Genomic DNA, 17,800 nt, shown 5'->3' on the forward strand with positions numbered 1-17,800 from the left:
CATCCATCCATTTCTAGAGATTATTTTAAGACATGAGAAAAAGAATGAGCAGATCGAAAATTGGGTTAGACTTGTTTGTACGATTGTGTGTACTTTGCTTGATTCGTCTTGGAATATTTATGTGATTTCCAGCAACATAGTCCACGTGAGATATTGATCTACTTCATTTTTGGGCCGTGTTCTAAAATGACCTGGAGGTGGACCCAAATTCACGGATCCACCAAAGGGGTGCTGATTAGGTACTACCCCGCTTGTTCAATGATCGAGATAGGCGAAGGCTCCGAGGGCCATTGAATTGTCACTATGATATATGAGTTTTATCCACACCATCCATCTACTTTTCCATATCATTTTATATTACGATCCCAAAAATAGCAAGTATCCAATGCTCAAATGGACCACACAGTAAGGATTAAATTCCAACTATTGAAAAATTCTTAAGGACCACATAAGTTTTGGACCAAGATGAAATTTGTTTTATATCTTCATGTAGGTGTATATGACCATATCAACAGGTTGGATGGAAACTAAACGACATGGTGGACCCTAAGAAGGTTTGAATGGTGAGTGTCCTTAACACCACTGCTTCCCTTGTTGTGGTCCACTTGAGCCTTGTATATGTTTTACTTTTGTCAATTAATCTAAAATGATATGAAAATTTGGATGGACATGGATAAAATGCATACATGACTGTGGCCCCTTAGTAGCCCTCAGACCCTCACCCTATCCCAGCTCGCGCAGAAACGGATTGGCTACTCCCCTGGTCGGTGCTCTGTGGGCCCCACCATGATGTATGTGTTTCATCTACGCCATCTGTATATTTTTATAGATCATTTTATGGTATGATACAAAAAATTAGGTATATCCCAGTCTCAAATGGACCACATTACAGGAAACAGTGTTGAATGAAAGTCAACCATTAAAGACTTTTTGGGGCCATAAAAGTTTTGGATCAAGCTGATCTTTGTTTTTCCCCTTCATCTAGATACGTATGACCTAATCAACAGATTAGATGTCAAATAAACAGTACAATGGGCCTTAGGAGGATTTTAATGGTGCACATCCCATCACTATTTTTTCCTGTGGTGTGGTCCAACTGAGATTTATATCCCTCTCTTTTTTTCTTTTTTCTTTTTTTTGGATCAAGCCTTAAAATGATCCGTAAAAATGGATGAACAGCATGGATGAAAAACATACATGATTGTGGGTAGAGGTGGGCAAGTTGGATCCGATTCGGTGGATCCGACCCGACTCGATACCGTTCCGAACAGAACCGATGGTCTGATCGGCCATGATCAAATCTGTCCATCGAGATCCGGTTGTTTTTCGGATCGGATTCGGATAGGGGTGTATTCGAACAGAACCGATCCGAAACCCGGACCGAAAGGGTCCGACCCGACCCGACCCGGGATATAAATATCCCTCATTTTTGTAAAATTCTTTCTCCATGCATCTTTAGCTTTTTGTTTGACGCCAAAAAACTCCGCCCAATGTACACCTGAGCCCCAACTCTATTTCTCTATCTCTCTTTATATCTGTCTCTCTGTCACTCCCTTTTTGTTGAAGAAGAAGGTAAGAAGAAGGTTAACCAGATGTCTTGCGGTGAGTTTTGAAATTTTTATAGGATTTCTTTGGTGGAGAGAAATATACAGGGAGAGCCGTTGGGTTTTGGGGCTCGATTTCTACGCTGGAGAGGGAAACAGAGAGAGAGTAGTAGCGGGCATGGTTGGCATACAATGATTTAGCTGCTGGTTTTCGGAAGCATATTGGCTGGTGTACGAAGTGGATCTGCCGGTGTAACGTTAGCAAGCTCTGTGGGTCTGATTACAAGGTATGTATTATATCCAAACTGTCTATTCATTTGGCAATATCGTATTAACGCTTGAGACCAAAATTAAGACATATCTAACTATCAAGTGGACTACACTACGGAAAGTAGTGGGGGATTGAACGTCTACCATTGAAACCCTTATTGGGTTCACAGAGGTTTTGGATCAATATGAAATTTGTTTTTCCTCTTCACTGAGGTCTTTGTGACCTTACGAACAGATTGGATGAAAATAAACGCTATGGTGGGCCATACAAATTGTTCAACGGTGAAAATCATTATCTCCGCTTCTATTTATGGTGTGGTCCAGATGATCTTCGGATATGATTCATTTTTTGGATAGTGCTCTAAAATGAACTCTAAAAACAGATGAATGGTATAGATTTACTAAATACATAACTGTGGGCCATGTAGCTTTGATCTCCTTTGAATCGTTCGTACAACTCGGAGCTCGAGGAGCGTCAGGGCTCGTCTTCGAACGACATGTACAGAGCACCTGTACAGCTGCCAGCTGGTAGGAGCTAAGCCTATACGGATTGGCTACTCCCCCTGACACCAACCATTGGTTGATGGTCGGTGCTCTGTGGGGCCCACCATGATGTATGTGTGTCATCCATGCCGTCCATCTATTTTTATATATCATTTTATGATATGATAAAAAAATGAATTATATCTCAATATCAAGTGGACCACATTACAGGAAACAGTGTTGAATGAATTTTGACCGTTAAAAACGTTTGGTGGCCATAAAAGTTTTGGATCAAGCTGATATTTATTTTTTCCCTTCATCTGGGTCTTTATGACCAAATCAACAGATTGTATGTCAAATAAACAGTACAGTGGGCCTTACGAGGATTTTAATTGTGAATATCCCTTCATTATTTTTATCTTGTGGTATGGCCCATTTAAGATTTTTATCCCTATCATTTTTTGTACCAAGCCCTAAAATGATCTGTAAAAATTGATGAACGGTAGGGATGAAACACGTACATCTTGGTGGGGCCCACAGATCATCGACCGGAGTAGCCAGTCCGTTCGCACTGTACATAGAGCAGCTTTATAGCTGGTAAATAGCCTGGTAGGAGCTATATCCTCTAAGACAGGACAGCAAGAGCTATAGCCTATAGCTATAGCCAATATAGGAGTACTTGTAAAATTAAAAGTAGATTTCGTACCGTGTTAGCCGAGTAAATTATGTGGCCCATATTGAATTTTTTGGTTTATCCAAACCGTCCATCAATTTTTTCAGATGATTTTAAGGATTAATGCTAAATTTTAAATATTTCTAATAATTAAGTAGATCACATCATACGAAACAGTATGAATAATGATTTTTACACCGTTGAAAAGAACGGCAATCCGACCCTTGGCAAATCTGATCCGACTCGGTTGTCTTGACCGGAACGGACTCGGATCGACTCAGGCCAGGAGGGATTAAGATCTATTCGGGTCAGATGACCCTGACTCGGCTTCGGATCTGATCGGGTTCGGGTCCGGCCCTGCATATTTCGGTCCTGGTCGAGTAGGACCCAATCCGGTCCGACTCGGTCCGATGCCCAGCTCTAATTGTGGGGCTTACACAGGAACGAGGCAGGGGAGCAGCCGATCCGTTTCCCAAGCGGACGCGGATTTCCTGCAGAAGCCTTTCGACTGACAAGTTGAGTAGCGAGACTCGCTATTGAACTGACGTCACCAAGTTTTGTGGACCCGACCATGATGTGTGTGTTGTCTCCATGTCGTCCATCCATTTACAGATATAATTTGAAGGCATGAGCCAAAGAATGATACAGATCCAAAGCTTTAGTAGAGAAAACAGAGGGAAGATTTATGCCCACCGTTGAAACTTTCGTAAGGCCCACCGTGATGTTTTTTCGAAATCAAACCTGTTCGAAAGTTAACAAAGACATTAACGAACGGAAAACACAAACATCAGCTTGATCGAAAACTTTTGTGGCCTTTAGAAGTTTTTAACGGGGCATCACTCTCCTCACTTTTTTCTATGGAGTGGTCCACTGGAATTTTGGATGTGACTCATTCTTTGTATGATACCCTAAAATGATCTATCCAGATGGATGGACGGCTTGAATACAAAATATACATCATGATGGGACCCACAGAACTTGGTAGCGTATCTACCCCATCCATCCGTTTTGTATCCACACCGTCCATCCATACATCATGATGGGACCCACAGAACTTGGTAGCGTATCTACCCCATCCATCCGTTTTGTATCCACACCGTCCATCCATACATCATGATGGGACCCACAGAACTTGGTGACGTGTCTACCCCATCCATCCGATTTTGTATCCACACCGTCCATCCATTTGTAGAGATCATTTTATGGCATGAGCCAAAGAATGAATCAAATGGAAAGCATGAGTAGACCCCACCACAGAAAACAGCGGAGAGAGAGTACTGACGCTCACCATTAAAAACTATTAAGGGCCAAAAAAGATTTTGATCAAGCTGATATTAGTGTTTTCCATTCTTTAATGTCTGTTAACTTATGAATAGGTTGGATCTTAAATAAACATCATAGTGGACCTCAGGAAGGTTTCAACGATGGGCGTCTCTCTCTCTATTGTTTTCTATGGTGGGGTCCACTCCAGCTTTTGATCTGCTTATTATTTTTCTCTTGTCCTAAAATGATCTCTAAAAATAGATGGATGGTGTAGATACAACAAATACATCAAGGTGGGCCCATAGAACTTGGTGACGTCCCTTCAAGTTTCGCTAACTTGGCATCCCTCGGCGCCCGTGACTGTGAGTGGAAGAGTCTTTTTTTTTGTTTTTTCAAGACTCCCTCTACCTGCGGCTGAATCTTAACGATTCTCGTCATCTCATGGCTTACAAGAAGGCTCATATATAATCTCCTTAATGTACGGCGCACAGGAGACCACTATTATATATAATCTTAACGATTCTCGTCGTCTCATGGCTTACATGAAGGCTCATCTATAATCTCCTTAATGTAAGGTGCACAGGAGACCACTACTATATATATATATATATATATATAAAGAACTTCCCATGAGGTTGAGTTGTATGGGCCCTACCGTGATGCATGTCAAACATCTACCCCATCAGTCAGATGCACCATCCCATGGTAGACCACGCGCTTAAAAATCAAGTCAATCCATAATTTGGATGGGCCACACCACATATAAAAGTTGAGAGGGGTTATCCTCCCATTAAAACATTCATAATCATTTGTTGGGTCCACCGAGATGAGGTTCACAAATCCAGCCCATCCATTATGTGTGTCCCACTTGGATGAGGGGTCAAACCAAGTTTCAGGCACATACAAATTTTAGGTCGGCCCCGAAGTGATTTTATATGTTTTAAGCATGTCTTCACATGATTTTAGATGGTATGGCCCACCTGAATTACGTATACGGCTGAGTTTTTGGATATCCTATAATTTAAAGAGGACCCATCAAATGCACCGTGTTGATGTTTGACACGCATCACGGTAGGGCCCACACAACTCAACCTTATGGGAAGTTCCCATGAGCTCGACCGCATAGAACCATTTCCCATATATATATATATATATATATATATAACCTTGGATGAGTGGTAGGAGAGGCCTAACAGGTTACATTAAGAGGGTCATGCTACAAGAGTCACCTTATCTGTTCATTTGAACTAAAATGATATTTCAATAATTAACGGTCGTTGTTCACCTTGAACGTGGCATGTCAATGCCCTACACCATGCCACAGAGCATGGCCATATGCAGACGGTCCAAAACCATGACTTGAACCTTGGCAAGGCAAGGCCCAAAATCTTTTCCTCTACTCACTATTCCTTTTTTAGGATATGGTCAAATATTTTTGAAATTCAACCTGCAAATCGTTACTATATTGAAAATTTTCAATATTGAGATGTCATAAGGCATACCACATACTTACTCGACAGACACGCATACGGAAGTGTTAACATCTCCACCTTCATGGAAAATCAAGCAATGTCCTTGAATGCTTCAAATTGAGACGTGGGGAGCTAGCATACCTCTTCACACACGCATACGAGAATATGAAAAGGTCTGTGTCCGCATCATTATAGGATGATATGTACACAAAGCTTTGAATTGAGACATGTCAAATCATAATCAATCTACAGCTACCTGTTCATTTTATAAAATTAGGGGCAGGCTCTGATGCAAAGGAATCATGCCCATCTGATTAATATCCAAACCAGCATCATTCTGTAACGCTAAAATAGTAGAGTTTTTTTTTTAGAAGAACATAAGCCCATACAAGATTTGCAGCATGACTTCAAGAAATGAATGGATTCCATTCATCGTTGCACACACGCGGGCTTATCAACTATTTCCTTTGAATATGGACTATCAAACAAATACAAAGTTCCCAAAAAGTTAAATAATAATAATAATAATAATCATAATCATAAGCCATATATAGGATGACTAAGATGTTCTTAACTAATTAGGGTCAGCTACGCAAATGTTGAATCTTGTTCTACTGTTTGGATTCAAATAAAGCCAGACATAAGTACTTGTCCATGTTTTGTCAATCCTCTTATGCATAAAAAAACTTACGCATGTTTTGTCAATCCTCTTATGCATAAAATTTTTAGCACTTTTAGACAGTCTAAAACACATGACCTTTAAAGCATTGAAAAAAAAATGGCTAATGGTCCACATTTGGTAAGAGGAGAAGAGACAGGTGGAACTACTTTTCCATGGTGCACATCATGAAGAGCATTTTTTAGCCATGGGTATGCAGGGCTGTCAATGGGCCACACTCAAGCCTATCAAAATTAATATTTTGAATAGGTCCAGCCCAATGGCCCAGTCTGAAACAGTTCAAAATCAAGCCAATGCCAACCGCAGACCCGCCCATTAACAGCACTATGGATATGTGACATGTTCTCAATGTGCCACATGTGCTACCACCCATATTAAGCTCCTCGTACGTGCTATGAGGGACCGAACTATATAAGTCATGACAATATATTACATCTAGTTCCCAAAACATGTCCATGGATAGCCTGTCAGACAACTTGTACCCAATCCAAATGACTATTCCTCAAGTGTGCAACATCCATAGTAGGGCCCATCAATTTGATGCCTCCTCTAATCTATGAAGGGGCCGCACTTGTAGCAACTAGATGCATTTTACGTGATGCACCAGAATCCATTATCTCTGGTGGCTGGAGAACTCGAAAAGTCCAGAACAAAATTATTTCTGGGTTGGACTCGAACATTCCACAACATAACCTAAGGGAAAAAAACGAAAAAAAAAAACCCTAGCATCTGAAACAAAACATGGACCATTTTAAATTTATAAACAGATAGGATTTACCTGAACAAGTGCATCAGATCTTTCAAATCAAAATGAATAAAAAGCCGTGGTTATGTAACACAACACATAATGCACATGCCCAGATTGCTAAGTATGCTGACCACCGGTAGTCTTAAAATAGAAGGACACAGGAAAACACGATCTTGGTCCAGACTCCTGAGATGCCTGAAATACTTGACAAATAAGAAAACAAGAAGATACGGTGATCCAAACATCTGCATCAGATCAAGGGAAATTGGTTCTCTTCAGCCATTTTTCTCTCCAATACCATCTTTAACATTTCAAAGTACCAAAATCTATAAAAGTAGACGATAGTTGCAGCATCACATTAAACTCCTTACATGATGACAAACCTTTAGGATTTGATTCAGCAACAATGTCCAATGCTGAAATTTCAAATCTCTCATAGTTCAGAAAGATACCTGCAGGCTGCTCTTTGTGACAGTTCAATGCTCATATTCTGGGGCACTCAAGGGGTGGCAGAAGCCCACAGGCACTGAAATAAAACCAATACAAACAGTTCAGCTGAAGAAACAGCATAAAGTTCAAAGCAAAGCAGACAAATCATTCAGTATGTCAGAAGAAGGGAATTTTTCTTGTAAGGTTGACCTTACTGTAAGAATGTCCTTGTTAAGGTTGACCTTACCATGGATCTCTGCGGGCCTACCATAACCTGTGGCAGACACCTGAACCATGCATCTGGTGAGTCCCCTCCAGGTGATGGGGGTGGACCACACCATATCAAAGACTGGAACAGTGCAAAATCATGCCTAAGACATCTAGAATCATTTCACTATTGGAATAGCCTGAAATTTTGTGGGAACCCTCGTCCAGGAGGGACAACCACAATAGATGGGTATGATACCTGAACCACATCCTGGTGGGCCCCACAAACAATCAAGAAGGTTTTAATGGGTGGGCATCCATTCTCAAATGTTTCCTGTCATGTGGCCCATCTAAGTCATGGACCAAACTGGATTTCGACTCTTAAGCATAAAATGGGGGATCGCATCTTGAAGGACAGGATCGATGTCCAACACATCATGGTGGGACCCACGGAGCTCAACCTTACCATAACTTACATTAAGGTCGACCTTATAGGAACATTTTCCATCATGCTTTTGTTGGCAATTATACATTCAGATCTTTGAAATTTTTTTTTTTTTTTAAAAGGTTCCCAATTCACTACCCCAAAATCACCATTCAAGTCACAAAAATAGAGAGATGAATGTTGATTATAGAATCGGAGCCAGGTGCAAGGTATTCAATAACACCAATGGCGGCCACAGCCAGCCCTATGGTTGTTATGATATGAGCCATAATGGCGATTACAGCCCATTTCGTAATGGTCAAAAAACTTTTTCAAGGGAGAATGTATCAGCCCTGCATTGGACGACATTATGGGGCTGTATCAGCCATTACGAGCCTTTTTTTTTTCCCCCAGAGTGGGGGATACAGCCCCATATTGTGCAACGATTCCCACCATTACCATTACGTAACCATTTTTCAATACCATGCATAGGTGGATGAGAGGAAGACATGTCTTTGGAGTTCAATGTGATTGCCACATCACCAATAAGCCTAAAAGGGACAATTTATATAACAGCTATAAGACCAGTCGTGTTTTATGGGATGGAATGTTGGATTGTCAAGGCACAGGATGTTCATAGAATTTATAGCTGAAATGAGGATGTTGAGATGGATGAGTGGTAAGAAGGATAAAATTAGAAATGAAGGCATTCAAGGTATCTTGAGCAGCCTGAACAGGGAAAAAGATGAGGGAAAGTAGACTTGGAAGTTTGGCCAAGTGCATTGGAGACCAAGAACTGTAATGATTAGGCATAAGTTGGTTCAAGTTTGAAGGCTATAAAAGGGCATGGGGAAGGCACAAAAGGACACATGTGGAGGTAGTAAGAAAATATATGATGACCTGTGGTTTGAGTGAGGCTATGGCCCTTGACAGAGTGAAATGCCTGAAAAGGATACATGTAGCCAACCCCAATTAGATGGGATGAGGGTGGTGGTGGTGGTAAAGTTCCTAAACCATGTAACCAACTTACCATGACCAACACCAATGCAAATGATGTCCCAGAGGTCATATTAACGATGCCGTTGCCTGGATCTATCAGCATCATCACTGCTGTGGTTCTCATACCTACTTCCCCTTGACCGAGAATCATCATATCTGGTTCTCTTAGTATCCCTCTCAGTCTCTCTTCCATTTCTTCTTCTTCTGTGCTCTTCATCATCGTATTGTGCACGAGCGGACCTCTTTTCTCCTGATTTATTCAAATTCATATGTTCTTCTGTCTTTTGGTCATTATCATTTCTATGGTGCCTGTTGCCCAAGTCAAGTTCACCTCTATGCCTTCGCTCTGTCGCTCCCAAGTCCTTGTTTCTTGACTTCGAGTTCAGTTGCTCACTATGGTCCTGTTGCTCACTGTGGTCCCCATCTTCAAGCTTCCTCTTTCCTCTTGTTTCTTGGTTTCCTTGGCCCATGTTCAGACTTTGGTACTCTTCTCTCTTTTGATCATCACAGTTTTTGTACTCCCTGCTACCAGAGTAAAATTCACCTCTCTTTTCTCCCTGTGCCTTATCAGTCTCTCCAACATCCCTATCTCTCTTTCGATCATCATGGTTTTTGTACTCCCTGCTACCAGAGTAAAATTCACCTCTATTTTCTCCCTGTGCCTTATCAGTCTCTTCAGCATCCCTCTCTCTCTTTCGATCATCACGGTTTTTGTACTCCCTGCTACCAGAGTAAAATTCACCTCTATTTTCTCCCTGTGCCTTATCAGTATCTCCAACACCCCTCTCTCTCTTTCGATCATCACGGTTTTTGTACTCCCTGCTACCAGAGTAAAATTCACCTCTATTTTCTCCCTGTGCCTTATCAGTCTCTCCAACATCCCTCTCTCTCTTTCGATCATCACGGTTTTTGTACTCCCTGCTACCAGAGTAAAATTCACCTCTATTTTCTCCCTGTGCCTTATCAGTCTCTCCAACATCCCTATCTCTCTTTCGATCATCACGGTTTTTGTACTCCCTGCTACCAGAGTAAAATTCACCTCTATTTTCTCCCTGTGCCTTATCAGTCTCTCCAACATCCCTATTTCTTGATTTCGATGCCGGTTGTTCATTGTGGCCCCCATCTTCAAGCTTCCTCTTTCCTCTTGTTTCTTGGACTCCGTATTCTCTGTCCCTACCATCTCTTGAGGACTCGGAGCGATTTGTTTTGTCCAATTTCCTTGCCATATCCAAGCTTTTCCTCTCCAGAATATCAGTGTCATATTGCCCACCAGCTCTCTCTTTCCTACCATCATCTCGCCCATGTGTCCGAGAAGCAAACGTCTGCCCTTCTACAGAAGATCCATGTCGCTTCCTGCCATCCATGCGATCCACATCTTCCTTGTACCCTCTACCGCTCTTATCCTCACCAGCCTTTTTCCGAATGCGTCTGTCATGGCTGCTATCACTGCTGCTGCCAGAATCAAAATCGCTACTGCTGTCAGAAGAAGCATCTGTGCTGCTCTCACTGTCACTGGTTAAAGAATCTCGCTCCCTGTTACTTTTTCCATGTTTTTCCATATGATGTTCAGTATTCTTCCTGCCACTGTCTGTGTCAGATTCATCCTCATCAGTATCATGTCTCCTTTTGTGGTTCCTACCTCTCTCCTCTTTGTCATTTTTCCTTCCTCTATCAGAATCAGCTGCATAGTACTTGCTACTGCCTTTTCCGTGTGATGCATTACCATGTTTCGAGCCGTCATTTCCAGCATGTCTCCTACCGCTGTCGGTGTCAGAGTCACCACTGGTTTCATCTCTTCTGCTGCGCTTCTTATATTTTTCCACTTCTTTTCTTCCATTTTTCCTCCTGCTATCAGAATCAGATACATCCTCCTCAGAATCATGTCTTCTGGATTTTCTCTGGTGTTTCCCCATTAAGTCACTCTTGGTTTGCATCTCCGTACCTGAATCAGAAACATCCTCTGAATAATGTCTACGGCAATCTTTTGCATAGTTCTCTGCTTCTTTCTTTGCATTTTGCCTGCCTACATCACTGTTAGGATCAGATAAATCATTTTCAAGCTTTGTACTGCTTTTCTTGTTCTTCTCACGATGTTTGTTGCTTTTCTTGCTGCCACCAACATCAGAATCGTCCTCAGAATCATGTCTCCTAGTAGTTTTCCCATGTTTCTTTTTTGTCCTTTTGGAATGTTTATCACTGCTATCACTATCAGAACTGTACCCATACACTTTCTTTCTGCTGCCTTTCTTTTCTTGGTGCTTTGGCTCATCTATTTCATCTCTCCGGTCCTCCATCTTTTTATTTTTCACAGCATCTTTTTCAGTTTCCAGGTCATCTTCCTTCCTCACTTCTCTTCTGCTGTTCTCTCTATCCGAATCAACGTGTTGATATTCACCTTTTCCCCCTTGTTTGGGACTGTCTTTTGGGCCATTTTTACGGTCTTCTCTCAGTTCCTCATCATCACTTTCTTCAGCTCCTGACTCAAATGCTTTGTCCTGCTTCTTTTGCTCTTGAAGCCCTTGTTCAGAGGTTTCATCTTCTCTGATAATACCAAGAGCAGCTCTTAAAGTCTCCATCTGCCTCTCCTTTCTAGCAGCAATTTGGTGGGTTTGTGTATCTGAAACCCTGATCAAGCCAACCCAGGTAAATGCAAGATGTTAACAATTTCCAAACCACAAATCAAATAGTGCTTAGTAACCATAAGGTAAAAATCATGGTAGATAACAGATACTGATAATTGTTTCAAAGATAAGCAAACAAGTTGCCACGAACTATTAATTAGTGATTTGCAGCCATAAAGCAGACAGTGGTGAGTGACCACAGATACTGAAAAATGTTTCGAATACATGCAACCAACTGTTGTTGTTTTTTTTTTAAAAAAAATAAAATTGTGTGTGTTTCTTTTACTTCAGCAGACAGCCAAGTGTAGTCATTATCCAACCATAACCACGTCAAAAGTAAATTTGCCAGGATAAAAATTATAAGTAATTGGCACCAGTAAAGACGAAAAATGGCAAAAAATAAAAATAATAAGTAATAACAAAATAATTGTCCAGGACCTTAATAAAAAGAGCAACACCTTCGTAGAGGAGCATTTGGACCAATGCCAACAAACTTCCAATACTAGCTTTTTCGAGTGTTATGTACATGGGTGAGATAACTAAGAAGGGTTGAGAAGCTTTAAGTCATCTCTCTCCAGGGATGTAATTATTGAAATCAGACTGACTCAATGCTATTACTTTGAGTGGCTGTTACTGGAACTCTGACAACTCTGCTTCATAGTTAGTGAAATTCAAGAATTAGCATCTTCATTCGTTTTATGCTTCCTTTTTTCTCATCCACTTCTGCCTTAATTGATTTTTAAAAATTTTTTTTTTGAAAAATAACTACATTAAAGTTTCATGATTTGTCAAAAGAAGAAAAAGTAAGAATTAAATAAACATTCAGCCATACTCGATATCATCATTGTTCAGTACAAGACCATTTTAATATGATCTACAACAGAAAGCGCCCATTTGGATGGCTCATAACTGACAAAATAATAGATTAAGAACAGAAACTATTATAGCATAATCTATGATGACAAAAAATGGTGTTCAGAAACCTCACTTGAATTATTATTTAATGTTTTTTTTTTTTTTGAAAGATGGAATTATTATTTAATGTTTCTTCGGTTTATTATAATTTTTATGTACTAAAAATGCCATATTACAGTCTTTCATTAAGCTTTGAAGAACTACTGACTAATGACAACTGTTGATACAGAAATTTGATTCACCCTTTTTGCCAAATTGCTAGACCTTCAAACACCTGCACACGAAGAAGACAACGGAGACCCTGGCTACAACAGGGGATCCTCCGAAGCCAAAGTTAGGCTACGAATCTAGGTCTAGTAGCGTAGATGGGTTTTTGGGTCAGATTTTGCGTACCTTTTAGTGTAGACAGGTCCCCTATTTAAAGTGTAGAGGGGTCATTGTTGGGACTAGAGACAGTTCTCGATCACAGGTGCAATCTTCGCGTACGTTTCTCAACCATTACACGGGATTTGTGGAGGTGATAAGTGTTGAAGTGGTTGGCCCTATAATCATGTAATGGATGGTCGGGGCTGAGCTGAGCCGAGCCGAGCCCTCCATCAATCAGGTTGAGGCCGAGTTGAGCCGAGCCCTTGATCAATCGGGCCGATCGCCATGGTTGGCTCAAGGTGAACTTCTGAGCTGATTGTCGCTAGTTGGCTAGTCAATTCCTTGGCCTATCCGTGTTTGGGCAAGGGGAACAGGCTTGTCTTCTCAGCGAAATTTGTCGTTTTGGATGGCCATTCTCTTGATCTTGTCAGACTGATTGGTCTCTCGATCGTCTTATGGTCATACAAATCTAGACATTCCTCAAAGATCATATAAGCTTGGTAGAAGCTCGGAAATGTGTGGTACTGAGGCCTAGGCTCGGGAGTTCGGTGCTTGCACTTTCTTCAGATCGATCTGATACAGACGGTCATTTAGGAACTCCTTGGTCATGATCAATCCTGACCTGACCTAATCGTTTAGGAGCTCCTTGGTCATGATCAATACTGGCCCGACCTTTCAACCTCGAACTACGGAGTGCATGTTCATAAGTCCGAGCCGACCTCCTAAGGGGTCATACCATTTTCAGCTATCAAAATAACTATAGTCCTAACATATAAAAATGGCTCTCCCCAGTCTGCTACTGAATTAGCCACCCCTTCCTACATGAGTAAGTGAAATTAGCCCATCAGCAAGATATCTGATTTCACTAAAAACTAAATACAAAGCTACAGCTCAGTTCCTGCATCATTCACCCAGACAACAACTTTGATAGAATCTCCATCCACAATGACCTTCCCTTGACATTGGCAGCAAATGTGCGAAGAGCTTCCACTACTTGCACTATTCCCAGTCCCAGAGCAATAATATAACCTGAAAAAAGCCATATGAATGCAACCTTTCGATCTCTTGGGACCCCTCCAATGCTGGCCAGTATTGCCAAAAAGTTGTTTTTGAACCATTTTCCTTTTGCCCCTAGGGGAACATTCCATTAAGCATCTTACACAGGATGTATCAACAATATGACATTGTTTTTGTTTCACGGAACAACAACTGCCCATTTAAGCTTGTAACCATTGAACCCATCTCAATTGGGATCAAACACAAAAATACCGGCAAATTCCATAATCGAGTTAGCAGATCAAACCATAGTTTGCAAACGCTGCTGATTGACCCAGCATTTCCCCAATTCAATTCGACAGGGCCACTTAATTAGGTGATTTGGACAGAGAAACTAGGCGTGCCCTAGTTCAGACCAAAAACCACCTTCGTTTCCTGAGTCCAAGACCTGGTTCCAATGCAAGACTCGACCAAATTTCTTGAGTCCTGACCTGTTTGTATTAATGAAGAAGTTTTTTTTTTTAAATTTCTTTTCTTGTCTCAACATGAAGGGGAGATCCCAAAAGATATCTCCTAGATTGGAAGATCAAATCCCGTTGTTGATTTGATGGATCCTACCATGAACATGAGAGCCTACCAAATCTCTAATTACACTGATTATCATTATGAGATTATTCTATAAAAATCAGCAAGGGTCTCTTTGGTTAGGGGATGCTATGAAATAGGATCACTGTTCAGAGTATCCCCAATATTATCTCCATCTCCAGCTCCAGCTCCAGCTCCAGCGATACCAATAACACTAGCAGTGATACCGATAACACGAGTAGTATTAGAAATTCCAAGTTTCGGTGATGTATCGTTAAGTATCGCCAATGCATCACAGATATTTTTTACCGTAAATTCCAGGTGTTGCTTGTATCACCAATGTATTGATATCTCCAATGTATCGCCAATATTTTCAACTGTGCAAATTCCAAGTGGCACTTGTATCGCTAGTGTATTGATGATATTTCAATTATATCGCCAATGTATCTATATCACCAAAAATCTACTTATTAAAAAAATTCCATTTCAAAATTTTTCTATGGGTGCGTAGTTGTATGCAATGATCAGATTGTCAACGATATTATTATTAATGCAACACGGGTGATATCGAGACCACATTCTTTCGTCTCCTTTTCAGTTGTTGATGATTTCTCGGCAAAATATCGCGTGTTGGTGATATTCTAAAATATTGATGGATGTTTGGATGGAAGGTAGGATGGTTGGATGGATAGATAGGATGATTGGACTGATTTCTTACAACAACACATGCTTTTAAGCCCCCCCATTAAATGAGAACTTATTATGAATGCATTCTTTTTGCAATTTTTTTATTCCTAAAAATGCAAATATGTGTATTTTAGCATCTCTTGAAGTTTCACGGAAAATGTCCACTGCCCCTCATTTCCTGTTATTGGCGATATTGATATTATTTCCGCCTTCCCGGCCAGCGAAACTAGTAGCGATACTGATACTTCGAACACTGATCAAGATTAAGCTTAATCATGATTTTGGAAGGCCCCATGCACTCCATGTTGGATTCACTGCACCAAAGCATGATTTCCTCTGCATAAATGCAATTATGGAAGTTCTAGAAAAACGAAAAACAAAAACGATGCTACTTGCAATTATGCAGAGGAAATGTTGCTGTAGTGCAGAAAATCTGACAAGAGGGCACTGGGGCTGCCAAAATCATGTTAGACTTAATCCCAACTATGGAGGATCCCCTGCCCAAATGGGCACTAAAGTTTATTTTCTTGACCCACCCGGTCAACCTTATTTAGTGACAGATCATGTCCCAACCCGAGTCATCGTTTGCAACCTATGGATCAAACTAATCCCACATCCAGCAACAAAACGGTTAGCTTTATGAATCCCCACTTCTGTTTGGATTTCAAGTCCAAGATTTAACCAATCACACCACAAGGATTTCAGAAATGGAGCCATTAAGACAGAAAATCAGGATAATGAAGAAAGAAAATATGAAGATACCAGAAACGGAGATAAAAGTCACAGAACATCTCTGCATTCAAAAAAATGGGAAAGAGGGGGAAAGAACTGATACCTCTTGTCAGTCCTTGCCCCGCCGCCCACCTCGCTTTCCTCGGCTGCTGATTCCAAGGCCTTCCGCGTCTCCTCTAGCCGCACCGCGATCTCATCATCTGTGTACCCCTGGTCGATTAGGGTCTCCTCCAGAAGCACGAGCTTCAGCTGGATCCGGCGCTTCTTGTCGTGCTCGAGAATCTCTTTGTTCGCCTTCTTGACACCGCCAGTGCCCTGATCGGCCTCGAATTCCTTCGTTTCCACCTTAACGTTCTTCGACTTCACGAAGAATTTATTCGTCTGGATATATCCATTCGTGCCTGAGCCTCGCGGTGTCTGTAATCCGATTCCGTTGTACATCTGGAAAGGGAAAAGAAGGAAATTTCGAAATTGAAACAGGGCTCCTTTGAAAACTTCTTCAAGAAAATGAAAATAGAAAAATGGAAGAATATAGGAAATTGTTGAGAAAAGAAATGCGGATTTCAGTCGTTATTGATGCAGATTTTAGGAATGTTTGATGGGGGGATTGAATTTGATAACGATTTAGAAATGATACCTTCAACCGAGTTTCTTCAGATCAGCAGGAATTACTGAGATACTTCCCTCCTGCAGGTCGGTTTTTCTAGGGTTTGAAGATGATGGGATTTCGAGGATTGGTAGTTTTGGGGAATTTTATGTGCGAGTTCTTTTTTCGGTCTGTCGCGACTGAGGAATCACCCTGTCTGTCCGTGTAGCCGTTGGAGCCACATACTGAGTTGTCAGATGATCATTATTCTACATAGATTGCCTCGGATGCATGTGGGGTCCACTGTGATACTTGTGATAAATCCATTCCGTCCATACGTTTTGCCAGCTCCTGTTAGGGTATGAGGAAAAAAAAGTAGGCAGATCCAAATTCAAGTGGGCCACATAATAGGAGAAGGTCAGGGAAATGCCTACCGTTGAAACCTTCCCTGGCCCCATCATGATGTTTATATGCCATCCAAACCGTTCATAAGGTCATCATTCCTTCTGGGATGAATTGAAAACACAAAAATATTAGGCTGATCCAGAACTTCCGTGGCCCGTGAATGTTTCAATGGTGGGCATTCAATCCACACTGTTTCCTACCGTGTGGCTCACTTAATATTTGGATATGCCTCGTTTTTGGGCCATGCCCTAAAGTGATCTGAAATAAAACAGATGGACGGAGTGGATTTCTCGATGGTGCTGCCACTTGGCAACTTTCTAGCCATTGGACTTGATGGTGTCAAGTTGGGTGTAAACAGAGTGTGTGGCCCAGCTGAAAATCAAACTGACTTATTATGATGGGGGCACACCTAATGAACAACTTGGATCTTGCATGGGGTGAAAGGGGGAGGTGAACTCCGATTCAGTGGTGACCCTCCAGTGATAAGGTCTGGGGTGCTGGTTGATGTAATGGGGCGTGTCGTCTCTGTTTATTTTTCTAATAACTTTAACCTATAAACCCAAAAAGTGAGATACATTCCCATCTCAAGTGGAGCAGTGTTGAATGAGCGTTGACCATTAAAAACCTTTAGGCAGACATTAAGGTTTTGAATCAAGTTAATCTTTGTTTTTTTTACTTTCATCTGGCTATGTATGACCTAATCAACAAATTGGATG

The 17,800-nt window shown here is 41.2% G+C and overlaps 1 protein-coding gene across 1 annotated transcript; it reads right to left on the reverse strand.

The window, feature by feature from the left end:
• Positions 1-7,244: 7,244 nt before the first annotated feature.
• On the reverse strand, positions 7,245-16,868 carry LOC131249117 (uncharacterized). Its single transcript, XM_058249684.1, has 4 exons — positions 16,731-16,868; positions 16,197-16,534; positions 9,223-11,816; positions 7,245-7,658 (listed from the first exon to the last, which is right to left on the reverse strand). Exons 2-3 carry the CDS (start codon positions 16,532-16,534, stop codon positions 9,263-9,265), a joined length of 2,892 nt encoding a protein of 963 aa, XP_058105667.1. The 5' UTR covers positions 16,731-16,868; the 3' UTR covers positions 7,245-7,658; positions 9,223-9,262.
• Positions 16,869-17,800: the final 932 nt, after the last annotated feature.

Source organism: Magnolia sinica, chromosome 6 (assembly GCF_029962835.1).
Source record: "Magnolia sinica isolate HGM2019 chromosome 6, MsV1, whole genome shotgun sequence".
NCBI classification, from domain to species: Eukaryota; Viridiplantae; Streptophyta; class Magnoliopsida; order Magnoliales; family Magnoliaceae; genus Magnolia; species Magnolia sinica.